Below are 27,782 nucleotides of genomic sequence, written 5' to 3'. Positions count from 1 at the left end.
ACAGCCAGGTAATCAGGTCAGCAGTGGAGGGAAAATTCGCGTGTTTGGAGAGCAGGGATGATTGAACTAGACTGTGCCGTTTTATTCAGCCTCTTGTCCTCTGCCTCTGCTTCCAAATGGAAGTGCATTCGCAAAGAGAATAAAAGCGTTATTGAATTGTAAAAGGGTGATTGTACTTTAAAAAGCCACCTGATTTTAACATACATTGGGCTTTTTCCAGGTGGGAGAAGGAAGAATGAGATTCTCTGGCGGGAAGGAAAGTGAAAAAAAAAAAAAAATCACTGTAATGGGCTTACAGCCGCTTTAATCATTTCACACGCTTCCTTCAACGAGTGTATCTGTGCAAGTGACTGTAATCCATCAATTACCAGAGGGATCTCAGATTATGATGCTGTTAATTTTGTGCAGATAAAAAAAAAAAAACTCGTGTGATGTAGGAACTGGCTCACAGCAGCCATTTAGGTGAAAAAAATTTTTTTCTTCTCTCTCTTGAGACACTTTTACAGTGGTACAAAATACATGAGGAGAATATAAAGTGCATATAGCTTGAGTGAAGGCCAGCTTCCCGGGGTCAGTGTCTCGAATGTTGCTCTCTCTTCTTGTAGATGGTTCAGATGGTTCTGGCCCAAACAGTGATTCTCAGGGTAGCGTGGAGAGTTTACGGAAGCACCTAAGGGCAGACGCCTTCACCCAGCAGCAGCTGGAAGCTTTGGACCGGGTCTTTGAGCGCCCCTCGTACCCCGACGTCTTCCCCACCTCGGATCATGTCAAACCGGAACAGGTTAGTAGCTTTTATTATTATTATTATTATTATTATTATTATTATTATTATTATTATTATTATTATTATTATTATTTTACAGTCACTCACAAAACTCATTCACACAAATTCCCAACTCCAGCTAATTAAAGAAATGGCTGAAAGTGGCTAAGCACAGGATTACAGTCCGAGCATGTATAATACTGAAGGGATCAGCAGGAAAACTCCCACACGTTATTGATTTTTTTAATGAAAAACACATTCCTTGTACCTGCTGTAATTGAGAATAACAGTGAAGCAGCATCAAATGAATCAATATCTAGATTTTCTTGTGTTTTTTTTTCTTTTTTTTTACGCTTCTCACCTTTGTTGTTTACAATTCTGCATTATATGTTTATTTGTAGAGATGAAGCATGCGTCAGGATGAGACTCTCGTGGTATAACTTTTATTAAAAATACCATCGCTACGCAATATTTAAATGCAGATTTATAATGTTTTCTACATTTAAGAAAAAATGTAAAATAAACACCCATGAAATGGAGATCGCTTCAAATCTAGTTTCAGTTAATATACGCTTAATTTGATGAGATCTAGTATAATGCAATCTTATTATACATTTATATTCAAATACAACCACTCCAATACAATCTTGCTTATATCACAGTACAGTCAAAGTAAGTTGATTGTTTCTAAGAAAGCTCAACTGAATGTATCAAATAATACAAGTATGTGGCGACAGTAGAGAGGAATGACTCCTCTTTTAACAGGAAGTAGATTCAGGCTCAGTCGGAGCGGCCATCTTTTATAGGAATCTGAGGCTCAAGAGGACAGGAAGTGAATACAGACAAAATGAAATGAACTGCTATTTATTAACCAGCCCAAGAATGACGAGTTGTTATTTGATCGTAAATTAATGGATACCTAACAGGCGGGTCGCTGACATATTTTTTTATCACAATCAGAATCATGTTTATTGGCCAGGTTTATGCGCACAAACACTTTAGCAGTGGTCCCCTTTGCTCGTGATGTATGGATATTTTAAATATCAATATATAAACTTAGTGGGAATTAGAATATATATTTTTATGATGAATTTGCATATGTGCAATATTATGCCAAAAGAATAAAACAAGTTAAATGAATGCAAACGCTTTGTGCAGATTGCTTACAAAGCTAATAAAATTAAAGCATGTAAAAAATTCTGAGGAGGTTTTGACAAAACACATATATCTTTTTTGACTGGATTATTAGTTTGAACATGTTAATCGTCTGCCACGTATGATCAACATGTATGTTTATGAGGTAAACAAACATCCACTGCCAGTGCGTGTAAGTTTGGATAATTTTTTTCAGAAACATCCACCAAAACTAGACTTTTGTGTGCTTGCTGGCTTATATTTCCTGTCCTTTATTTATTTATTTATTGATTTATTCTTTTGCTTTATCATCCAACCAAGGGTTAATTATTTTTTTTTAGCCTGGCTGTACATGAGCAGCCTTGCTTATCCTCATTATCCAAAGTAAAATATGCTGGCCAGAAAATCACGCAAGTAGGAATTATTAAATGTTAGCGATGGCTGTGTGAACAAGACACAATGGGAGTAATTTCTCCAAAAAGATGAGCAGTAGCTATCTGTTACATGTCCTGAAACAAAAGTAGCACCCCCCTGCTTTCGCGGTCACATTTGTTAGCAAAGGAAAATAGTTTTAGCTTTCTTTTAGACAGCTGACATACCAATGTTTAGTGGGAGAGGTGTAACACTGGATTACCCTACTTTCCAAACAGCATCAGAAAAGGACTTCAAACTTTTTGAGGCCTTTAATTTTAGGCGTTCTGAAGCTGCGCCTTTGTAAAACATTGGCATACAATGGGCAAAGGTTGCTGCCCTATGACTAGCATACCATCGTCACGACATGACTGCCTGGAAATTGCAAACAGCATCCAACAATTCAACATGAAAACCATACTCTTATTTGTAGAGAAAATTAATTGGCATTTGCAAAACTGCAAACCCCCCACACAACAAGACGACAATCAAATACCACCTTTTATTAAAAGCTCTGGGCTTATTACCATGGACAACCTTTATTTACTGTGCTTTCATTATACTATTAAATAACAAGAGACGATTAATTTCTCCCCCCGCCACCCCAAACAACAAGTCAGACCCATAAAGCAAAAAGCAGTCCCCTAATTGAGTTCATTTTAATTTCTCTCCAATCGGGGCGAATTACGCAGGTGATAAATCAGTGGGACAGGCCTCACCTCCAGAAGAAGGCCTAATTTGCAGCTAATTACAAAACTGATTCCTACTGGAAGATCAATACCAAAACGAATTGGAAATGACTTGCAATCACAAAGAGCGTCAGGGAGAGTATTAAAAGGCAGGGGGGGAAAGGGCTAGACCAGGAAAAACAAGAGGGGTAAGTGAGGAAAAAGAAAAAAAGAAAGGAGGCATAGAAATAGTCCAGAAAAATCAGCTTTAATTTACTGCAATATTAATCAGAGCACTTTCCCCCTTTCATGGGTGCCTCTTGTTTTTGTTTTTTTTTTCTCCTGGAAAATGTGGCCCTATTAGCCACTGTCTGGGTTCTGCAGCACGGAGCATTAAAAACCCATTCTGGAGATGCAAAACTCAATGGATGCACCCCTCCCACACTTCTGCTAGCCATTTGGTCATCCCTTTCAGACCCATCTTTTCACTTCTCTCCCTTCTGCCCTTTATCTGCATGATAAAACGTCTGTGTGGCGTCTGAAGCCGGCGTGAATACAGGAAAACATCCGACATTGTGCCAGCGAACAGTTGTAGCAGACAATTAGAGTTTATCTGTGATAGTGACAGACAAGAACAGGGTCATGGGCATCCCCCCCTGTGGGACCCCGGCCCACCGAACCCCTTACACCGGGGTTTGGAAAAAACATTGTCAAAACTCAGTCTCATCTCATTAAAAAAAAAAAAAAAAAAAAAAACCTGCCAGCATCTGGTATTGGTGTCCTTTTGCCTTATTTGAAAAAAATAAAAATAAAAAATACAGAAAAATCAGTTATTATGTTTTTATATTAATAACTTTTTGACAATTTGATTAAATAAAATGGAACTTTCCGCATTAACAGAGTGAAGGTAATTGATTTTTAATTTCAAAACAAACAATGTTGAGAAAGTTTGAGATGTTGAGAATTTGCACTTGCAGTAGAAGTTGGTGTAAATACTGTTTTGAACCAACATGGAACATTTTTCACCAAACATTGTGCATTTTTGCAAAACTATAGGGAATTAAAACTTTAAACTTAAAACAAACTAAAAACTCACTTTCAAGGAAAGCAGATTTTATCCGTGGAGAGTGCTAAGCCCATGGCAGCGTGCATTGAGACTAATTAGTTAAAAGTTCCAGTCTTTTTTTATAAACCACATTAAAAGTGATATTATGTATATATAAAAAACACAAACTATAATTTAGTTTCCACTACATTGCCAACAAAAGTAAAACAAACGTTATGTATGTGAGTTTTACGTAAAAAAGGTTTAGACTCATCATTTAAAGCAACAAACTGAATAATGAAGAAAAACTGAATTGCATTTTTGTTTTTTACCTTGACCATGTGGTGTTTCTGAAACAATCTGTTAGAAACTTTGACATTTTGCACAAACATATATTCAATATGAAACAAAACAAAACAAAACAAAACAAAAAACAGAATGGATGAAGCACATTGTCTACTTTTCTGTAACTTGCTTCTGCCTGATCAACGAGAGTAAATCAAAAGCTGTGCATGAGTTTTAGACTCCAAATTAAAAGCAACAAGCTAAAGGAAAACAATGAATTTTTTTTTTTTTTTTTTTCAAACAGGACCACATGGTGTGTCTGTAACAAAGCAGAACTGCTTTCTCCCTTGGCTGATCAGGGGTAGGACAGCAGTCAAGCACAAAGGGCCAGCTGACGCCTTGGCTTTTCACTCATCTCCAAATCCCACTTCCTCTCTCACACAATACCAAAATACATTCATGATATGCTTGAACTGCCACCCTGCAGAATGCACGCGCAGACACACACACACACACACACACCCACACACACACACACACACACACACACACACACACACACGATGCGCCCCACCAAATTTATAATCACACATGCCTGTGTGGAGTGCTTAATGGAGGAGGAGAAAAGGAGGATTTCCATGTCAGTATTGTTTGGTTGTGTAATGATTCAACTGTCCTTTTTTTTTTTTTTTTTTTTTTTTTCCCCAGGCTAATGAGTACTCGCTCCCTGTCCTGAATTCCAGCCTGGACGAAGTCAAGCCCAGTTTATCCTCTAGCGCCAACCCAGACCTGGGCCCCAGTGTGTCGCAAAGCTACCCTGTAGGTAAGATCAAGTGCCACATTAACAATATGCCTTTACAATGCCAAACTGAGAGGGCTGGAGGCATAGAGATGCACCGATCTGAAAATTTGTGGCCGATTACCGGTTGCTGTGAAGATTTGACCTGCTGAAACTGATCTTAGTTGAGTCTGATTTCATTTTATTTTTTTAAAGAATATTAATACCGGAAGGAAGAAACAAATCAAACATATTCAGTGAAAGTCAGAGGTTGAAAGCTCATAAGAATAACACTGCAGTATTCTATCGATATCTACTAAAATCTCTCTCGTTGTGGGAAACACAGATCAGTTTTAAACATTTTTTAACATTTTCTGTGCTTCATCTCACCTGATGTTAAACATCTGAGAGCATTCTTCACTAAGTATATCCACACTCGGGTGTTTTGTTTTCAGCTTCATCTATTAGCACTTTGTTTTGTGCTGTTTTTTTCTTTAATACTTCTAATATGAAGCAGTTGTAACTTGGAATAGACTCAATTGCAGAACTTTTATTTTTCTCTTGAAACTCTCGTTGAATCACATTACAGGAAAAGACTATCGTTTTCGTTTATCTACATGCTGGCAGTCTTTTAAAACTCGCTCATCAGTTGGATGAGCTGATGCGGTGTGTTCACAGATTGGGGAAAAACATAGGAGTTTTCAGTTTCTGACAGGTCAATCTCTGATCAATGGCATTTTTTTTTTCGGTGCATCTCTATTGAAAACATAGAAAAGTTCTACATATGATGAATGCTGAGAAATGCTGTGTGACAATAAAGACGAACCAAAAATTTAAGTGTGAAGGCTTTTTTTAACGCCGAGCTGAAAAATGCAGCAGTGGTGTGCTCAAATCTCAGCAGCTGTCCTTCGTCCAGTTTTTTTTTTTTTTTTTTTGCTGAGCAAGCAGGGCGTTAAGAAAGACTGGGAGCTTGTTCAGTCACTGCTGGACAAGGACCTTTGGGTGTCAGCATATCAGAACTATGACTGTGTATCAGAGCAAGGTCTCTGGGAAAAATGAAAAAAAAAAAATGAGGCACTGTGGAGGACTGTCAGCTGCTCCTGTGATTTTTTTTTCTTCTTCTTTTTTTTCACGAGGAGGCAGTTTGTGTGGCTCAAAGCAGGAGTAATGTGCTTCGGTAAATACGCTCTGGCATTTCTGCCGCCTGACTCTAACACCATGATCATTTATTTCACCCTCCTGTCGCTCCTTTGCTCTGCTTCTTTCCCCTCCTCCTCCTCCCCGTCGTCGTCTCCTCTCCTTGTCACTGTTAATGACTGCCTGGCTAATTGAAATATTGTTCCGTTGTTGCAGTGTTATTACCAAGAAGAAGGTTAAGTTTACTGAAAGTTTACGATGACTGTCGGCGGCCCCGAGATTAATATACGGAGCTTTTATTAAAATTCATATAATTATGCAGCAGCTATCAAAGGCAATGAGTTCTGTGTGTGGTTGTCTGTGTGTGTGGGGGGGTGATTGAAAATTACAGCAGCCCTTCTTCTCAAATGATAGTCAGGCGGTCTTACAGGAAGAGAAAGAACGCTTTTCTCATTAATATGTGGGAGGTGGATTTCTCCCCTTGTGAGGTGGGCCCCTCCTAGGAAGAAAGCTGTATGTTTGTCCTTTGTGCATGGTCCTGCAGAAAGCAGGCCGGGGTCTGCAGGCAGCTTTGTTTGCACCTGGGATATTTTAGATGGCCTCTGCAGAAAGTCTCCCCTTACTGCTTCACCAGGTGCAAAGAGACAGGTAGAGGAGGGGAAAAAACCACAAGGTTGTGATCACATCAGCATGCTGACCTGCTTTGGTATTAGTAAATACACCAGGCGAAATAAGTGTTGCGTATATATAAATATATGTATATATAGCATTTGTCATGTAAATATATATTTTCTACAGTGCTGTTAGCTTTAAATTTACACCAGACGTCTGTAACTACCCAAGTAATCTACACATACAAAGAAATCAATATGAATTAGTCCACAAATCAAGCTGTGTTTAATAAAGCAGAGTGGCACAGTAATTACGAATTTATATATATAAAAAATTCCCCTCTCACCCTCCGTGGGTGGTCTCTTTCATCCTCTGAGCTCGGGTCCTCTACCAGAGGCCTGGGAGCTTGAGGGTTCTGCGCAGTATCTTGGCTGTGCCTAGAACTGCACATTTCTGGACTGAGATGTCTGATGTTGTTCCTGGGATCTGTTTGAGCCACTGCTCCAGTTTGGGGGTGACTGCCCCGAGGGCCCCTATGACCACAGGCACCACTGTGGTCTTCACCTTCCAGGCCTTCTCCAGTTCCTCTCTGGGGCCCTGGTATTTCTCCAGTTTCTCATGCTCCTTTTTCCTGATGTTGTGGTCACTTGGTATTGCTACATCCACCACAACGGCTTTCCTCTGTTCTTTATCCACCACCACAATGTCCGGTTGGTTCGACATTACCATCTTGTCTGTCTGGATCTGGAAGTCCCACAGGATCTTAGCTCGGTCATTCTCCACCACCTTTGGGGGTGTCCCCCATTTTGACCTCGGGGCTTCCAGTCCATATTCTGCACAGATGTTCCTGTACACTATGCCCGCCACTTGGTTATGTCGTTCCATGTACGCTTTCCCTGCCAGCATCTTGCACCCTGCTGTTATGTGCTGGACTGTCTCAGAGGCCTCCTTGCACAACCTACACCTTGGGTCTTGTCTGGTGTGGTAGATCTGAGCTTCTATTGCTCTGGTGTTTAGGGCCTGTTCCTGGGCGGCCAGGATGAGGGCCTCCGTGCTGTCCTTGAGTCCAGCTTTCTCCAGCCATTGGTAGGATTTCCTGATATCAGCCACTTCAGTTATTTGTCGGTGGTACATCCCATGTAGGGGCTTGTCTTCCCATGATGGTTCCTCCAGCACCTCGTCCTCTGTTCCCCATTGCCTGAGACATTCGCTGAGCACATCGTCCGTTGAGGCTTTGTCCTTGATGTATTTATGGATCTTAGATGTTTCATCCTGGACAGTGGCTCTCACACTCACTAGTCCTCTGCCTCCTTCCTTACGGCTCGTGTACAGTCTCAGGGTGCTGGATTTGGGGTGGAACCCTCCATGCATGGTTAGTAGCTTCCGAGTCTTAACATCCGTGGCCTTCATCTCTTCCATTGGCCAGCTAATTATTCCAGCAGGGTATCTGATTACTGGTAAGGCATAGCTGTTTATTGCACGGATCTTGTTCTTGCCATTGAGCTGGCTTCTCAGGACTTGCCTTATTCGTTGGAGGTATTTGGCTGTGGCTCCTTTCCTTGTGACCTCATCGAGGTTGCCATTTGCTTGTGGTATTCCCAGGTACTTGTAGCTGTGCTCTATGTCTGCTATCGTTCCCTCTGGGAGTGAGACCCCTTCTGTGCGGACGACCTTCCCTCTCTTTGTAACCATCCGGCCACACTTCTCTAGTCCGAATGACATCCCAATGTCAGTGCTGTAGATCCTGGTGGTGTGGATCAGTGAGTCGATGTCTCGCTCGCTCTTGGCGTACAGCTTGATGTCATCCATGTAGAGGAGGTGACTGATTGTGGCCCCATTCTTAAGTCGGTATCCGTAGCCAGTCTTGTTGATGATTTGGCTGAGGGGGTTCAGGCCTATGCAGAACAGCAGTGGGGACAGAGCATCTCCTTGGTATATGCCACATTTGATGGACACTTGTGCAAGTGGTTTGCAGTTGGCTTCAAGGGTGGTTTTCCACAGCCCCATCGAGTTTGCAATGAAGGCTCTTAGAGTCCTATTGATGTTGTACATCTCTAAGCATTCAATGATCCAGGTGTGTGGCATTGAGTCATAGGCTTTCTTGTAATCAATCCAAGCGGTGCACAGGTTGGTGTGTCGGGTTTTGCAGTCTCGGGTGACTGTGTGGTCTACAAGGAGTTGGTGTTTGGCTCCTCTGCTATTTATGCCGATGCCCTTCTGTGCTGTGCTCATGTATTTATCCATGTGCCCGCTTATCTTAGCCGCTATGATGCCTGACATGAGCTTCCATGTTGTAGAGAGACAGGTTATTGGCCGATAGTTGGATGGGACTGAACCCTTTGAGGGATCCTTCTGGATCAGGATTGTGCGCCCTTCAGTTAACCATTCAGGGTGAGTCCCATTCTGTAGCAGCTGGTTCAGTTGAGCTGCCAGTCGCTCATGGAGGGCAGTGAGTTTCTTTAGCCAGTAGGCATGGATCATGTCAGGCCCTGGTGCTGTCCAGTTTTTCATACCCGAGACTCTTTCTTGGACATCTGCCACAGTGATGGTTACCGGGGCTTGTTCAGGGAGGTTGCTGTGGTCCTCTCGTAGAGAGGTTAGCCACTGTGCCTTGCTGTTGTGGGACGCCTCCCTTTCCCATATGCCTTTCCAGTATTGTTCAGTCTCCAGCCTTGGTGGGTCTGCTCTGTTGTTAGTACCCTGCCATTGAGAGTACACTTTAGCTGGTTGGGTGGAGAAGAGCCGGTTGATCCTCCTGGCTTCATTCTCTCTTGTGTATCTCTTTAGGCGGCTGGCCAAGGCTTGGAGCCTTTGTTTGGCAGTTTCGAGTGCTTCAGGTATGGGCATCTGGCTGTACTTCTTGGGTACTGATCTTTTCATTGCACCCCTTAGGAGCTCTGACAGCTGGCTCACTTCCCTCCTTGTTATCTTGATCTTAGCCTCTAACCGTCTTTTCCATGATGGATATTGGGTCTCATGGTTGCTCTTATAGCCGAGCATTTCAAGGATCACTGATGCTGAGTTGTATATCAGCTCATTGGTTTCTGTTATGGTGTTGGTAGGGATTGTTCTCAATGCTGCATTCACATCTTCAATGAGACTTTCTGATGGTACTTCACTCAGCCGTTGTAATTGGCGTCGGGGTTGCCTGGTGTTCATTCGGGCCACGATTCTCTCTCTCAGGTCAGTTGCTGTCTCGTTCAGCTTTGATAGTTCGTTCATTACTGGGGCTGCATACCCAGTCTCGGGGTGGGGAGTAGTTAACTCCCCCCTGACCTTACCTTTGGGCTCCTCCCTTATGCCGTAGCATTTGTGTTGTACCTCGTCAATCTCAAGTTGTGATAGCAGTTGCCGTTTGCGGATGTTGGAGCACTGAGCTACTAGTTGTTTGGCAGTCATTGTAGACTGTGGGTGTCGAAGTAACCATTCCACCCTCAGTCTTTGCATGTAACCCCTCTGACTAGGGTTACTTGAGTAGTAGCATTCCAACAGATCCATGTTTTCGTCTCTCGCCCATTTCCGTCTTGTTCCAGTAGCCCATTTTTCATCAAGGTGCTCTGGTTCCCCAGCACCTGACGCAGACCTTGTTTGGCCGGGCGACGTCTGAGCCGGCATGTCATGCTTATCAGTGTCTCTCATTGTATGAGGTAGGCTATATAGCTCCAAGGGTCTTGCCTAGGGACCCACACTGCATAGCTCAATTGCACTGTTGTAACTTGCCCCAACCTGGATTCGAACCCCGGTCTCCCAGGTGGTAGACTGGTGTCTTACCCACTGAGCTATACAGTCAGTGGGTATAGCTGACTGTATATATATATATATATATATATATATATATATATATATATATATATATATATATATATATATATATATATATATATATATATATATATATATATATATATATATATATATATATATATATATATATATATATATAAATGTATTTAATACTTGTTTGGTCATAACTTGAATGCTCAGGTGTGAATTTTAACCACTTTTCCAGAAAAAAATACATATATATATATTGGCGCCGATTCTCTCTACTCTAATTTTCATTTCGAATTGGGTGATTGGTCATTCTTGCATCTTTAATTTTGTTCAAACCATTAGGACTGTCCTTGGCTGTATATTTGGGATCCTTATCTTACTAGCTTCATCTTCACGTACTTACAAAGCAGTGCGTTGCTCCATTCAGCCTTTTCTCAACTGTAAAAACATCTGAAATAAACATGCAGCTTCACACCACAATACTTACACCTGCAAATTCCACTGTTGGCATGGCTTTTTGTGGTGATGTGCAGCGCAAATCTTTCTACAAATTAATCTGCAATGACATCCAAAGAGTTGAGTTTAGTTCCCCTCTGAGCATGTTATACTCTCTCATAACATGCCTACTGATCTGCGTATCGGTGTGTAAATGTGTGCATGTTTGTGAGTGCGAATGGGTGAATGTGACTCCAGTGTACAGCGCTCTGAGTGGTCGAAATCATTGGAAAAGCGCCACATAAGTTCAGTCCATTTACCATTTACCATTCTCACTATCTCACTGACATGTCTAATTGTTCTGCAGCAGACCTCAAATGCAGACCAACATGCCTTTTCTTCAGCTGTGGAGCAGTGCGCAGTGATTGTGCAAAAAGGCCATTGCAGTTGAGTGCAATACTTGCTATCTCAATGGAGAAACTGTACCTGTAATATGTCTAGTCGTGCGTTTCTCTTGGTTAACCGTTACGAAAATGTCTTGAGTTCTCTGACAAAAGTCTTAGATGGAGTTCTAGTTGGTGGCTGGTGTATGGTAAAATTATATTCTTTCTACTATGTCGGGCTTATTTAGTGTGTAACCAAATCCATATTAATCTTTTACAAAAGCAAGATCGCTAAGACCTTGAAAGAGCTCTTTGCTGTTGCTCATCGCAATCACCAGCTGACAGTAAACATAACGCTAGCTATATACTAGCATGTCTCTTGGATTTCTATGCATTTTCTTCATATTTCCAGTACTTAGTCCTGGTGCCATCCCACTTTATTACAAATAACCTGATTCATGTACTACATTGTTCTGATTTATTTGTATATGCGGATTACTTGAGCTGTCCTAGACATCTGCGGTGAATTTCGTGTCAATATACCCATCAAAGGCATATCTGCAGGGGAAAATGTTAAGTTTATCCCATGCCTTTCTATGTTCTCACAGGAGGCAAGGAAATAAAGCATGCAGAGGTCAAGCTAATGGAACAAACATTGCTGTAACTCACTTGGTAATTACTATTTGGTTAGTGGCTCCTCTGCTTGGTTTTTCCCCCTTAGTGCCTGTGTGGATAATATGTGATATTCAGGTGTGTGGTCTCCCTAATGACTGAGTATTACAGTTTACTTGCCAGCGATAAGCTTACCAGAGGAATTTTAAGCTGTGCAAAAAAAAAAAAAAAAAGCAGCAAATTATCTGCCGCATTTAGGCTGAGATCCAATTTCAAATTAATTGTGTCTTTACGGTGGAAGGAACTGGAGAGTATGTTCATCCTTAAAATGTTTTTTTTTTCTTTTTTTCTTAAACGCCAATTAAAAACGCCTGCAGTTATTGATCTTGTTGATTTTATGCCCTGGAATTTGCATAATCTATTACAATATGAATGATTCATGAAGTGCTCGTTGCCAGAGATTGGGATTCTCAGTGAACTGAAAGAGTTGAGAGATAGAAATCTTTTGTGTCCTCTGCTTATCCTATTAAGGTTCAAAAAGTACCTCCAATAAGAAAAGGGATTTAAGGGCATTGTGCACATCATCGAAATTCAGAGGCAAGAAGGCACTTCCATTAGAAGTGTGCTTTTTTCTCTCTCTCTTCCTCTCCTCCACATTAATTCTGTATTACCTGCTAAATAGTCCCTCTTACCCCATAAAAACACCAAAGGGCTCCATGAATATGTGGAAAGGACAATTGCATATTGTGAGGTAATTTCTATTGTTGATATGGGAAGTCATTTCTTTGATGAATTCCCTTTCGAGAGACGGATTTCATCTCAAGAGCTTCTTATTCTTGTTCATTCAGATTGCTTAAAATTCAAATAGTGAGGGGCTGTGCGGGGAATTGGTGAATAGCCAAAGGAGGAACCCTGAACTTTTTTTTTTTTGTGCGTGTTTTTCAGAAATAAATGAGGAGATGGGCCTCGATATGGCCAATTGTCCACTATTTGAATAGAAAGTTTCAGCATTTTCCTGAAAGCAGTCGGAAACTGGCTGTTTTGTTGATGGCGCTTCAGACTGGAGGTCGGCACTCGGGTTGGCAGTGAGTGGTTTCCCTTGTTTTAAACACCTTCACTTGGCGATTGTTTGTCACTTAGAGAACTCAGTCTGTTGAATGATTTAAGACCAATGCAATATAATTTTGATCCAAAAATGTTAAGGTTTTGTTATGTTATGGCCTAAAAAAAAAAAATCACGGGAAAGATTGTTGAACTCACGGCTGCCCAGACGACAATCACTGACACCCTCTACAAGAAGGGTGAGCCAAAAACTATAATTGCTCAAGAGGCTTGATGCGCGCAAAGTGCTGTATCTAAGAATGTTAATGAAAAGTTGAGCGGAGAGGAAATATGTGGTGGAAAAAAAAAAAAAAGCACACAAACAGCGAGAATAACTGCAGCCATGAGAGAACTTTGATGTAAATCCCCTTCAAGAGTTTGGGGGAAATTCACTGCAGCTGGAGACGGAGCTTCAAGAGCCACCACACACAGACATATGGAGGAGAAAAGGCTACTGTCGCCTGAACAAAAGAAAAAATGTCAGCGGCGTCTTACCTGGGTTAAGAACAAAAAGGCTCAGCATACCGATGTCCTTTTTTTTTTGGGATGAAAGTCGATTTTGGATTATATTCAAAAAAAAAAAAAAAACAGGTTAGAGAATTGAGGAAAAGTTAAGGAGCACAGAATCCAAATTGCTGTTGGTCCAGGGAAAAGCTTGAACATTCACTGAGGATTTGAGGAGCCACGTCATGCTGCATCGATTCGGTAATTCCTGCAAAAGGAGCCCCAACCAATACATATTATATGATACATGTTGTCCAAACTTTCTGTTACAAAAATGATTTTTAACTGGTCTTATAATAACTTTTCTTGAGAAAACAACATCAATTGCTGCAAGTCATAGTAATAATAATAATAACAGTAATAACAATGTTACTAATAATAATAATAATAATAATAATAATTGAATAAATGGGTGAAATACATCATGTTGTGTGTAATGAGTCTTTAACATGCATCATTTAATTTGATAAATTGAACAAATACAAAAAAAAATACAACTTTTGGATGATATTCTCATTTATTAAGATGTGCCTGTATTTAAAGTGAGGACGCTGAAAGGTTCACACAAAGCATCAAGACCCAAGGAAAAGAGAGTAAACCCGCCACCGTCCTCGCAAACCGTTAGCATGTCACCCCACAGGGGAAAACGTGGGCTCTGAAATTAATGCTCATCTCGTCTTTACAAAAGCAAACTAACCTTTGAGCACACATTTGATAATGAATGACTTTCAGCTGGTGTTTGGGGAATTAAAGCAATTTGGCTCTCCAAACATTCTTTACTTAGTTGTAATTAATTAGGGTGTGAGTTTTTTTTTTTTTTTTTTTTTTTTTTTGTGGGGGAGCTGGTGATAAATTGCCCCATTCTGAATATTGCCCCGAAAATGGAGGTCAGAGATTTTTGGTTGTTGTTGTAGCAAACATGAAGGTGTCCCTGTCATGCTAAATTTAATACTCTTGCAACCAAAAGAGTCATTCACAAATGACTTTGTTCATGTGCCAAATAAAGAGAAGGTCACCCTGCTTTTCCATTTGTGTGCGAAGAAACCGAGCCGGCGCAAAGCCGCAAAACCAAAAACCCAAGAATGAAATAATCTGTTTAAAGATAACTTCAGGTTGATTTCTGTGTTGTTCGTTTAATTTCATCCTGAAAAAACTTCAAGCAAACTGTAGAGTTCAATGTGTTCCAAACAGGAGAGCTGTATTACCCCAACAAGGTGCTTCTCAATTTGAGGCAGAAATCAACAGGTTTTTGTAAAAAAAAAAAAAAAAAAAAAAAATCTTTGAATTGATTTTGGCTGGGGAGAGATGGGGGGCATGAAGGGGACGTAGAGGAAAATAAATAGCTTGATTTGCTGGCATTCAATCTAAGGGGCGACTGTCAGAGGAAGCAGACAGCAAAAAGGAAGGCCATCTTTTAATGAGAACCTCGACACACATCTCTGTTTGTAAAAACAACAAAAGACTAGGAGGCAGCTAATGAGGCTATCATTGGTGTACAGAGAGTTCTGCGAATCTCTGAAAGAGCGCTTGGAAAGGAGGACATGAAGCAACGCGTCAGAGAGCTTCCACCAAAAACACGATTCAGCACCGGCTGCTGAAGAACACATTCAGCATGCACACATTTACGCTGCCCTGCACACATATTTCAGCATTTTCAAATCTAAAGTTTCCCACGACCACAAAATTCAGTGCACGTTATTCTGACGTCTCGGACGTGTGTGAAAGATGAACTGAAATGTGCGCGTAAACGGGAAATAAACATGGTTTTTATCATTTGTCCATTCATTTGTATTCGCTTGTTTACCCTAAAGTAAAAGTGTTATTGCACTAAAGATCTGATGTAAATCTGAGTGCATAGTGTCTCATTGTTCAATCCATCATCCAGAAACAGAAGATAGTCATTTTCCCAGCACATTAGAAATTTACACTTAACGAAAGAGAAAGTTATTGGTGAAAGGAAGCCGTTATTCCTTTCAGTTCGACTCTTCGTGCATCCACAGGTGTGTCTCCAAATAAATTTGTCCGTCAACCTACGAGAAGTTTCCACAGGCGGGACATGATCTGGACTTTTCCTCAGTGTTCAAATAGATAGTAATCATCCTGTATGTACATTTCATATTTTGAAGACATTATTATTATTTCAATCACTGATATATTCTTTCTCTCGCTATTGTGACATTTAGCAAATAGAAGCAATTTTGGTAATTCTAGCTGACCTAAACCAAGAGAAGTTTATTCTGGTTTAACTTTAGACAGGTATATGTGTATTTTTATTGAGTGCATATACATTTCTTGTACTGCTTCGTGCCGCTCTATCACATAAAACCTGGATAAAATTCATTCATGTTGGCGGTCGTAATAATGCAAAATGTGTAAAAGTTCAGGGCCTCTGAATGCTTCTGCAAGGCTTTGGAGGCTTTGGAGGCTTTGTTGTGTCACAGCAGTGAGGATGAAAAAACAAAACACTGTGTCTTAATGATGCTAGTTAAGTCTGAGTGAAGTGTGGGTTGACCTGGAAGTATTGATCACCTGATTTGATTCACTAAATCAATATCAGGGCTTGTATTGATGAAGTGACCAACCCACATTAGCAAGTTTTTTTTTTTTTTTAGTCGGTCGTCAGTTTTCCCTACTTTTATCTCATCGTTGTTCTTGACATAGAGGGGAGATATCTCGCAAAGAGACGCTCAGACTGATGTGACTGTGTTAAGTAAAGTTATTATCACAAATCAGCGAATTTAAGTCAGGTGTGTAAACACAAGACTTTCATTAAAGCAGCCGTGGCTTTTGCAGTAATAACAAAAATAAGGTCGGTGTGCAGACACTGGCAGTTGTTACCCTTGTCTACACACACACACACACACGCATTCACACACAAGCGCACAATGGCTTCACCCCTGCAGGACCCCCCACTACAGTACTCCCACGGCTCCCTTTGACTTATGTGCACTGGCTTGTGGCTAACTAATTCTTATAATAAATGAAAGGTCCAGCATGACCTCACTCTTCTCTGCAAAGCTCTTTAACTCTCGGCCCTGGAGTCTGAGCGCTTTAACAAAAAGACACATTTCAGCAGGCACTCATACAACGTGGCCGTCGGTGCAAACAAAGGAGAACAGTTGTTCAACAAGAGGCCGTTAAACAGCTGTTTAACGTGACATTCTCAGCGTCAGACGTCGGATCTGATCGTTTACGATAATAGTAAAGAGATGCATATTATTCAGCATTGCTTTAGTAGAGAATTCACACCCGCGTGATTTGTTTTAGTTCATAAATCCTTTTCAGTGAATAAATAAATCCAGAATTACAAAGAAACAAAGACATTGTTTAAAAAGAAAGAAAGAAAAACAAACATCTAAAAGTAATTTTAAGTAGGATTTTATGACTTGTACACCTAGATTTCAGCTGATCTTCCTGGCTGTGTTGTAAAATACATCAAAAATGTTTATTCCTGTTTATAATCCAAAGTTAAAGATAGGAATTTATAGTTTAATCAGCATAAGCTCAAGGAATAAATTCCTTTGCTTTAAAAAGAAAAAGTTAATTTTTCTTTGTGAAGTGACGAAAAGGCATTTGGATTATAGTTCTATTTTCCAGAATAAAATATTCATAATACTTTGAATTTTTTATTTATTTTTTTTACATTTTGTAGCAACTTCAAAGGCTTCCCTGTCCCTGCAAAAGAAAAGCATTCCCTCAGTATGATGCTGCCACCACCATGTTCCAGAGTTGTGTCTCCTTCGTGGCGTGCCGCAGTTTGCAAAAGTGACTTTTCATTTGAGATTTTTCTGTCTGAGTCTTTTCAGCTCATCCAGAGTTTGAACAGGAATCCAGGCTGTTTCACTCATTAATGTTCCCCCTCCTGGCCTGTGTGTTTGGATAGACAATAATTCTTGGCAACTGGTTTTTAAAGGTGCTTTGAACTGAGCTCTAATGGAGATTTAAAGCTTGGTATGTTTTGTTTTTTTTGTAACCTTACTGTGCCTTAAGCATCTGTGCAACTTTCTGCCTTACCTGTTTGCTGGGCTGCTTGTTCTTCATGATGCTGTTTGCTCACTTATGTTTAGCGACAATCCTTTGAGGCAGTGACACAACATCTCCATGTATCCTGGGATTGATCCATTCCATTTTATTTTTGAGGGCTTTTTTTTTTGCACTGGGTTTTATTTAGGAGCATCAGAGTAGAGGGGGGTGAATATTTTTCAGATTTGTATCTGTAAAAGAAATTCAAATCCATGTATAACTTTCCTTTAACCTTATAACTTCAAACACAATCCAGTCAAAACCCATTGACATTCATGGTTGCGTCGTAAAATATGAAAAAACTTCATGAGTTGGACTACTTCTACAAATCCCTGTACAATGTATGCAAGAATAAAGATTTTTAAAAAGTACTATATGCTGGAAAAAAACATGATGAAGAGGAAAAAATTCAAGGAAATGGAGAAAATGTATAGAGAAATTAACTAAAAATACACAGAAACAAAAAAAAAGATCAGATATGTGGCAAAAAAAGAAACACCAGAAAGAAATAAGAAAGGAAACTTTAATAGTTCATACACTGAACAAAGGTAACCAAAAGCAATAAAAAGTAGCCCTGATAAGGACGCCAAATCTAATGAAACCAAGAGACAACAACAGGACTTAGCAGTGAACTCGCTTAAATTAATCACAAAATCATTTTGCCACTACAGTTAATAATTGGTCTACTGTCATTTCATCCCGTAGTTCCTCATTAAATATCTATTTATAGACGAGCTTCTCTTTGAGACCATGTGGTCCTGACAATATAGCAGGGGCCTCCTTTACCCCCTCCGCTGCGTAGATTGGGGTTACATGCTGGAGTCCTAATGTTCCCGCGTCCGGACAGGACAGCCGAGCCGTCGCTTTCACTTACAGAGCTGAATATCTGCAGATGAAGAATTGATGCTGTGCAAAAACCTCCTGAATGTTTTGGACTGTACAGCAAGGAAACCTTGTAGGGTTTGACTAAGCTGGTATATTTAAACCAGCTTGAACTGGTTAGTGAGGGAACCACAGTTTATCTGATCCAAAAGGCAGCAGTAGCACAACTTCAAGCGAAACAATACTGGCTGATGTATTATGTGTTTTCTTAAGTACGAGACATTTTATAGACAATGTGGAAGGTGCTCTATAAAGTGAAATCACTGAATACATTTCACTGACAGGTGTCTTACCTACACAAAGTTTCCTTCTCTTGTGGAAAACATTTGAACGTTTTCCTACTTCCATTTTCAAAGCAGTTTGTCCAATTTCTCTTATCTCTAAGGGCGAAAAATTCACAGAAGATCATTTTGACATAGAAATATTTTCTGTAAAATGGTTTTATCTCATTACTACATCTAAATCTTTTTTCAAGAAGTAGGACAAATTGGTGTACATTAACCCGTTTTGTGTGTATCTACTTTGTCTCTGCAGGCCGGGATATGGCAAACACGACCTTACCCGGGTATCCCCCTCACGTTCCCCCAACAGGCCAAGGCAGCTACCCGACCTCGACACTCGCTGGAATGGTTCCTGGTGAGTTGAAGACGGCACCACCGTTTCCCGCTATCATTAGGGTCGAATATGGTGCGGTGTCACCCTCGAAATGGAAATGTGTAGAAGCCGTAAAGCAGGGTGAGGAGACGTTAATGGTGACTTATGCAGAGGGGTGAAGAATATTGATTTCTATGTGCAATGAAAACAGTAAAAAGACATAAATCATCACGGCAATGGCTCTAAACATAGAAGCGGTGAGCAAGGAATATTTTCGATGGGAAAGAAAAATAAAATATGCTTAAGGAATGGCTACGACAACAACACAATCAATGGCTCCATCCATAGAAACACAGAGTGATGGGTACTTTCCTTAGTAAGGAGTACAATGGCTCAATCCGGGGAAAAGACGGAGCCAAACTGTGCCAGACATACTTTTTATCAGGAAACTAAATTGGAGACAATAGTAATGGCAGGACATTGGTCTAAAAAATATTTAGGGGGAGGGAGGAACCTGGGTTTGCTGAAAGAAATAAGACAGCAGCTCAGTTTACAAAAATGACACCTAAACATATGAGGGATAACTCAGGAGCACTTTCTATGGGGAAGAAAACAAGAAATATGTACAGTTAGTTGCAGCACTAGGTCCATCAGTCGCTCAGCTTATAAAGTTTTAAACATAGAAGAAATGAGTCCGAGGTACTTTCTATAGAGGAGAAAAACAGAGAGTGCACAAAGCAAGTGGAAGCAATGGCTCCAAAGATGACTGAGGCGAGAAATTTACAATACATTTTAATGATCCATCAACAAAAAGACTATTTCTTTACGGGTTAGGGATGGGTTGTTATATATTTTTTCTACCTTTTGGTTTAATTATATAATTTGATTTGTTGTATATCCTTCGTGCCAAATGAATTAACATACCATCAAAGTGAAAGAAGAAGAAGAAAAAATCAGGTTAAATTTACTCTTTTGAAATCAATAGATTTTACATTTACCAGCATACTTCTGCAAACAGCAACGTCCGTTTAACAGCTGACAGTAAAAACGAAGCAAACCGCTCCCAGTAGCAGTCGCCGTCTACATTTATGTTTGGATTATAGACGATGAAGCCGGTAAATCACACGGGAGGAAAAGAAGCCAGACAGACCTGCTTTTACTTTCCATTTGTTCTTCTGCGGCAAGCAGCAAAGATGAGCACCTTAATCCTATGGCTTGTGGTTTTGTGTCATAACCGATTCGTCCTATACACAGCGGTTAATTTTTAGTGACAGGACCCAAACGCTGTTAAAGGAAAGCCATTTCTCACCAGCCTCGTATAAAAATCTGGCCTTTATTGTCTCATAAAAGGAAAGAAACATGTTATACAAACAGCAACGCTCACACAGACATGTTCCCAGTTACTTCCCCTGCAATGACATCCTGCTGCAGGAAACCTGCCGAGCTCAAAGCGAAGAGGCTTCAGATTGAACACGTTAAGATTCTCCAAAGAAAGGCAGCGGGATTTACGGCAACAAATCAAAAACTTATGCATGGAGCTGTTTATGACCACTCTGTATTTATTAGAGCGGCTTGAAATGTGCTGGCCGCAGAAGAAAGGGTTAGATATCCATAAATGGGACAGGGAAAGCCACCTTCAGTGTCACATCCTGTATTGTTCAGTGTTGCATAACTTAAGTGAAATGAAAAAGAAATAAATTACTTGCTTGACTGGGTGCACACTGATGACTATCACTCTCGGCCTCAAATTGCGTCCTGTTTTGAATGACGAGAGATGAGTGCATGTGAAGTGGCATGGGCTTCGACGTATTGAAATGCTAATTGATTTATTGTTTTGTTTTGCAGGGAGTGAGTTTTCGGGGAACCCCTACAGTCATCCGCAGTATACGACCTACAACGAAGCCTGGCGATTCAGCAATCCAGCATTACTAAGTGAGTAGTGTTTGATGAGACGTAAATGACTGACAAACTTGTCTCAGTAGCGTTGGTTAGAGTTGCAGCGTACCAGCTGCCGTACCAGTCCAGCAGGTTACGAATAAGTGATGCAGCAATCATAAACCCCTATTTTATCGTTTTGAGACAAATGGAGTCTTTATCACTGGATGTCCTCATCCGTAGAGTTTTAAGAGGCACAATTGAACTGTCTGTTTCTGCAGAGCTACAAAATATGATGTAATATATAAAGGACTTTGTGAATAGGATTTGTTTTGTTATTTCTGTATGCTTATGCTTATGCTACACCAAAACTGGGATATTTATTGTTGCTTTCTGTAGGGTTTTAACTAAAGGAGCTCCAGTGTTAAATAATATTAAATCCCACCATCAGAGAAGGATATAATATTAAGTTTACAAGAACGAACAGAGATTTTGTCAGCAGCTTTGTAAATCGCCAACAATTTGTTTAAGTAATTATTCAATATTCAGACTTATTAAATCGCTATACTTTGAAAATTTTCAGACCCCTCTAGCAACTTATTTTCAAAAAAAAGCAGTTAGGTACTTTTTCCTGTGTTACTAGAAACGTTTGGGTAAATATGATGACAGAGATCCATTTCTCAGACGCTCTTCAAAAAGGGAAAGACTAGAGATCATTCAGTCCAAGTAAGGCAGGCGATCTTCATATGTCAGGTAGTGACTTCAAGAAAATGACTTGCCAGCATCTGCATCAGAGCAGTTATTAAAAAGCATAAAACAACTGGAACTATGACAAACAAAGTTGGGTGAGGACTGAAGTATATCTGGCCATTTTCAGATAAATAATAAAATAGCAAAAACAGCAAGGATAATTACCTATAACTCTTATATAAGTGTAATGCAGTTTATTGTACGTATCATTCATGGTCATTTATTTGGTAAATGGCAGTGAAAGCTGTAATTTGTTGTTTCAAATGGTTCATTCTTCTGTTAACTTTCAGGTTCCCCTTATTATTATAGTGCCGCATCGAGAGGCTCCGCCCCTCCCACTGCTGCCACTGCCTATGACCGTCACTAGTTACCATGGAAACCAAATCAACCTGCAGGACCACGGCCTCAGCCTCCATATTGCCCAGGTGTGAAGAACACGGTCCATTGGACACTGAGCAAAAAGCGCATAAAACGTCCCCGACTAACAAAAAATAAAAAGAATAACAAAAACAGAAGAGAGAATTCACGGATTCAAGACAACCGCCATCTTCTCTCATTACAGCTTTTCTTTGGATTTTTCTTTGGAACACAATTATGGAACAAGTGAAAGTTTGAACCCTTGGCTAATTGCAATGGTTTAAAAAAATAAAAATAAAAACAGGACTCCAGACAAAAACATCCTGAATTTATTTTCCCCACCTGTGGTGCCACTCTTTTATCCATAACAGATCAATACTGTACATTCCTTTCCTCAATGGGTCCCAGCAGGGATACTGTCCACAGCTTGAAATATATCAGCAGTCTTTTTTTTTCTCTCCCCCCCCTGTTTTTACCATTTGTCTCCCACTGGAATCAAATCGCAATGCACAGAGATCAAGGGAGATGAGCAGCAACCCGCGCAGGCTGTGGCGGTTGTTTTTCCAGTCCATCTGAGCAGGCACTGACCAAACATCCAGCATGAGTGGAAGAAAAAATAAAAATAAAAAAATCAATCGCTTTTGATGCCGTGAGAAGATTAGGACATGTTTTCTGTGAGACACAATCAAGATGTAAAAATGAAAAATGAAATAAACACCTGTTTGGAAATAATAGCGGGAGCCATGTTATAGCACCGTGGCTCACTATTTGCAAGGTTTCCAGTTAAAATATTTTTTTTATTTCTTTTTTTTTTTTTTTATAATTTGTAAAGACTAATTTGCAGACTGCTTGGCTAATGTTTGACTTGTTCTCTATTTGTCAGGAAGGTAATCAGGCAAAACCTTTTGAGTGTTTTATTTTTGTGTTAAGTTTGCACTATTTTGGAGGTTTGCAACACTGGACTGTGGTTATGCAGAAAAACTAAATGTGCATATTTGTTTTATGTAAAAAAAAAAAGAAAAAAGAAAAGAAAAACTGACTAAGTCTTCTGCGTCTCAGTCTGTAAAGGCACTTACAGTTTTTCAAAGCCCATCGTCTCACTGACTTGATGTGCACTATACTACTTTATGTTCTCACTTCTTATGTTTAAGTTCATTAAGTCTTTGGCATTCATCTGCAGAAGTAAGGATATAACAGCCATTCCAAATCTAATTTGTCTGGATTCACTCTGATTGGATGATTCTGACATCGATAAGCAGGGTGACAATTTCAACTATAAATGCCTTAAACATGTGCCCTCCTAACTTTAACTCCCGCATGTTTCAGGACAAGTATTTTTTTTTATTTTTTTACTTTTTTTCAGCAAAGCTGGAATCATTCTTTTTTTCTTCATCTGTCAAGTGAATGTATTTGCGTTTGCCAAAGACTTAGTTCTTTTTAATGTTAATTTACAGGCCACCGATATGCATCATGAGAGCAGTATTATTATTATTATTATTATTATTATTATTATTATTATTATTATTAGAAAAGCCCACAATGGTCACGAGGAAAATTATATGTATAAATTCTATGCAGTGCAAAGATGGTCATCATATGCATATTCAGCTGTAAACCTAAAGGTAGGTGGAGTTTATTTAATGTTATGTTATTTACAATTTGTTCATTTTGTAGAAGCATTTTGTGTGTGTGTATGCGAGCGTGTGCGTGTGTGGGGACGAGGGTATGCGTGCGTGCGTGTGTGTATGTGTGTGTGCGATATGAAGACACTTCTCTGTATATACAGTAAGGAAAAACTGTCTTTCATGTTCATGGGTATTATCACTTTCATTATGCCGGTATCACTTGTACAATAATAAAAGTGTCTGAAATCTTTTATGCAAAACAATTTGTGTGACGTGTCTGACTGAAGCAATCAGATAAATATATCCAATCAGGAATGGTCCCTGTTCTGGTGATTCAACTCATAGATCCAGTCTCCATTTCTGTTACTGTAGATGATGATTATTTAAATAAAAAAGTCAGGGGTTGGGGGGCACCACACCCAAAACTGCAGATGAGTTGAAGGCAACATTTAAAGCACTTTGACCTGATCACTTCCATGCAACTCTGCATTTATCCAGTAACTGGTGCAAAAAGAGTCCATACCTTGCAGAAGATCAACATTTTGTTTTAATATAGATGTAAGGCATAATCACGTAAACTATCAGAGACTTGAAATTTATAATTCTATGCGATGAATTGGCATGTGTTTTACTTTTTGAATTGAATTACTGAAATATATATATATATTTTAAATGGAATTCTGGATTTCTTTTTTTCTTGTCGTACACAGTGACTTTTTATTACTGTTAGATTATGATTACCACAGTAATGATAATGTCTTTTCAATATTCCAAACCTAAAAATACTTTATAGGGTCAGTGAACTGTAAAACACCATTTAAATAAAATATGTTAATGCAGAGGTCTTATCATATAACAATTTAGAAAATGTACCCTTTAATTTGAGCTCATCTGATAAACAGGGGAGGAAAATACCTTGAATAAAATGCTTTAACAGAATTGTCAGTCACACTAATTGTCAGTCTGAACAATTCCTTAAAAATAAAAAAAAGCAACAGAAGCATTTTTGTTACCTCCAATGTATATTTTAAGATAATACTAGTTACTAGAAACCTGTAAGTTATTAATCAATAACTTGTGGAACAGAAAACTTCATTTGATGCCCATTTTTAAATGGATAAATATGCAATATGTGCTTCATGTCTTCTGACATTTAGAATCAGAATTAGAGAAGGATGCTTTTGTTCATTTTTAACAAAAGGAAATGTTTTTAAAAAATGTGGCATGACCCCTTTTCTTCTAAATCTGCCAAACACCAAACTCCAGAAGTAATCTGATTGGTAAACTGAGTCCACCTGTGTGTAATTTACTTGGAGCATAAATCCAGGTGTTATGTAAAGGACTCAGAGGTTTGTGTCAGGATATTAGTGAACAAAAGCATCGTCAAGACCAAGGAACTCATGAGACAGTTCACTGGTAAGAAGCTTAGATTAGAATTTGATTAGAAAGTAATATCCCAATCCTTCAATGTCTCATAGATGACTGTTCAGTTCAACATCTGAAAAATCAAGAGTTTGGCAACTGTGCACAAATGGGAGTCTACTCAGACAAGGCCACTGTCATCCTGTGCAATTCTCATCTCCCTTCAGCGCTTGGTCTGATTTCTCCCATTGAGCTGGATTTGTCAGGGTGAATTTCAGAAGGATTTGTGAACAGTGATGCAGTTTTTCTACACTGCTTTTGAATTATGACCTGTCTATAGCTGCAGTTTGATAATAGCACTGGAGGAAGTGAACAGAGTTATTCAGCTCAAGTTGGCCATGCTTCTAAAACTTCACCAATTAAAGTCGGACCAAGATGTTTTGATCCTAGTAAAGATATCATGTGCCCTCTCGTTTACAGCTTGGCACTTATGGTTGTTTACAGTGAGCTTCATCGAGCTGCCGCATTACATACATTCTTGCCAAATATTAGAAATTCGGTAAAGTTAGATCCAATTGTTCAAAGCTTTAACAGACAATCTTTTCTCAATAGACCCTCTGCTGAAGCAGAGCATAAAACAAGAGGCTGGTTTTACCAGGTTATGCCACTCCATAAACTGAAAGGCCTGGCATGAAGAGTATTAAGCAAAAAAGAAGCCAAAATCACCATGTTAACTGGAGGAGCTGCAGATATCCACAGCTCAGGTGGGAGAATCTCTCGACGGGATAATTAATGGTTGTGGAAGTTTGCTAACCTGGCTTTAAAGGAAGATTGGTTTAAAGAAAGTCAATGTTTAAAGAAACGCAAAAGAAGTCATGAAATTTAATGTGTGTCATGAGCCATATTGGCAAGCACAGTTCTGGCCAGATAAGACCAAAATGTTCGCCTTTCATCTACCTCAAAGCTGCAATACGTTGAAAAATCTTGCAATTGTGTTATCAGTTTGGATAGGTTTGTTTTCTCAACATTTTTTTCGCTAAAGTAACTAAACATTGACGGATTTCAAAACTGAACAAGTCAATATTGGAGCATATGTTTCGCTCCCATTCCAAATTCCCAGTACGCTTTAATGTGCACAGAGTGATTCTTTTAAGGCTTTCAGCCACATTCTACAGTCAGAACCTCTTTGTGTGAATCGCCTATTCTTAAATAAATTAAGAAAGTGTGCAGTGTCTACAAATTTAGCTTCAGATGACAGATAACTGCATCTGTATTGTTCAAAATACACACATTTCCTACCGAGATATAAAGATCACACAGTGGAGAGAAAGAGACTACAGTGAGAATGCCTCTGAATGTTTTCTCCATGATTTGGATCACTGAGCAGCACATAAAGTGTTTAACCTCTCCCCGCTTTGTAAAGCTGAATTAATTTTTCTAGCACTGTGCCTGAATTCAATTTGTGCCAAGTTGCAAGGGAGAGATTTATGCATAAAATCCCTCTCAGAGCTTCTTTTCGCTCTTCCTTTGCTCCGTAATCCCTCTCCCACTGCCACCTTGTGTGATTTAGTTATACTGTTATTGATTTATGACAAGTGGACACTGTTTTGATTAGAGCTTTGTGATTTGCAAAGGATTTGGGCAGAGTGAGTACGTGATAAAGTGGCACGTACATTAGAATTTATGTCAGCAGGAGGAGCATTTCTTGATTAAAAATTGCTTTAAAGCTTGAAAGCGAAAGGGAGTTTGACATAACTGACCTGGGCGAATATCATTGCTAAGCTTCAACAATAAAACAGCTTTCTTAGCAGAACTCCAAAGCCTCCTCTTGCTTTGTAATTCAATTTCTCTGCCTTTTGTTTATTTCATGGCTCCCCCACGAAGCGTCAAAATCTGATATTCTGTCAGCTTCTAGCTGTCGTGTATGTTTGTCATTCACAGCTCTAGTTAGAGAGGGAGGAGGAGGAGGGGGGGGAGGGGATAAAAAATAAAAGAGAGAATCGGACTCTCCCTTTTTCTGCATGTGAGAATTCCCAGAAGTGGAATTATTCTATTTAGATGGAAACTTTTTGTCACTTTCCTGTCCAAATTGGCAGATCTGGCTCTCTCTTCTGAAACTAATAAACTGCAAACCTGGATGTAGCTGTCAGTCAAGCTCAAATTGAGTGCAGCATGCCAGATGACAAAGGCGTCCTACATATAAATAAATAAATACATAAATACATAATTATGTAAACTTGCTGTATGAAAAGGAGCTCTCATTGGCTGTAATCGACACCTGTCTCGGTTTTTACCCGTCAAACATAAAAGAAAAAAAAGATTCTTTTCTGTTGAATGAAATTTAATATTGATCTTTAAAACCAAAAAAGTTTGATTTAGCAGAAGATTAAATAGGGAGTTTTAAAAAAAATGACAAAATAGTAATCATCTTAATGCGCAAGTGTAGAAATCTTGATTCATTGCTTACTTTGGATAAGAAGCTTTAATTTATTTGAAAGAAATGTTTTTTTTTTACTTTCCTGCATCATCTAACTATGTCCACATTTCTTTAAAGCCCCAGAGCTAACAGAGATTAATGCTTTACTTTTAAGCTGATTCGCGGTAATTGCATTTATGATTGGACTCCATTCTACATATTGCTTCTGAAGTAATTGAATCATTAGGACTAAAAG

At 39.5% G+C, this 27,782-nt stretch overlaps 1 protein-coding gene across 1 annotated transcript in view; it reads left to right on the top strand.

The window, feature by feature from the left end:
* The window catches only part of LOC106926372 (paired box protein Pax-2a-like), a 43,465-nt gene extending 19,454 nt beyond the window's left edge, over positions 1-24,011 (top strand). The window contains exons 6-11 of the mRNA XM_088016404.1: positions 606-781; positions 5,015-5,129; positions 8,983-8,988; positions 19,082-19,183; positions 20,987-21,073; positions 22,057-24,011. Of these exons, the coding sequence (XP_087872530.1) occupies positions 606-781; positions 5,015-5,129; positions 8,983-8,988; positions 19,082-19,183; positions 20,987-21,073; positions 22,057-22,133 (563 nt within the window). The 3' untranslated portion in view covers positions 22,134-24,011. The remainder of the gene's footprint in view (positions 1-605; positions 782-5,014; positions 5,130-8,982; positions 8,989-19,081; positions 19,184-20,986; positions 21,074-22,056) is intronic.
* The last annotated feature ends 3,771 nt before the right edge of the window (positions 24,012-27,782 follow it).

The sequence above is a fragment of the Poecilia mexicana genome, unplaced genomic scaffold, assembly GCF_051168715.1.
Source record: "Poecilia mexicana isolate PSO_F unplaced genomic scaffold, ASM5116871v1 scaffold_19, whole genome shotgun sequence".
Lineage (NCBI taxonomy): Eukaryota > Metazoa > Chordata > Actinopteri > Cyprinodontiformes > Poeciliidae > Poecilia > Poecilia mexicana.
This window is presented reverse-complemented; position numbering and strand designations above follow the sequence as displayed.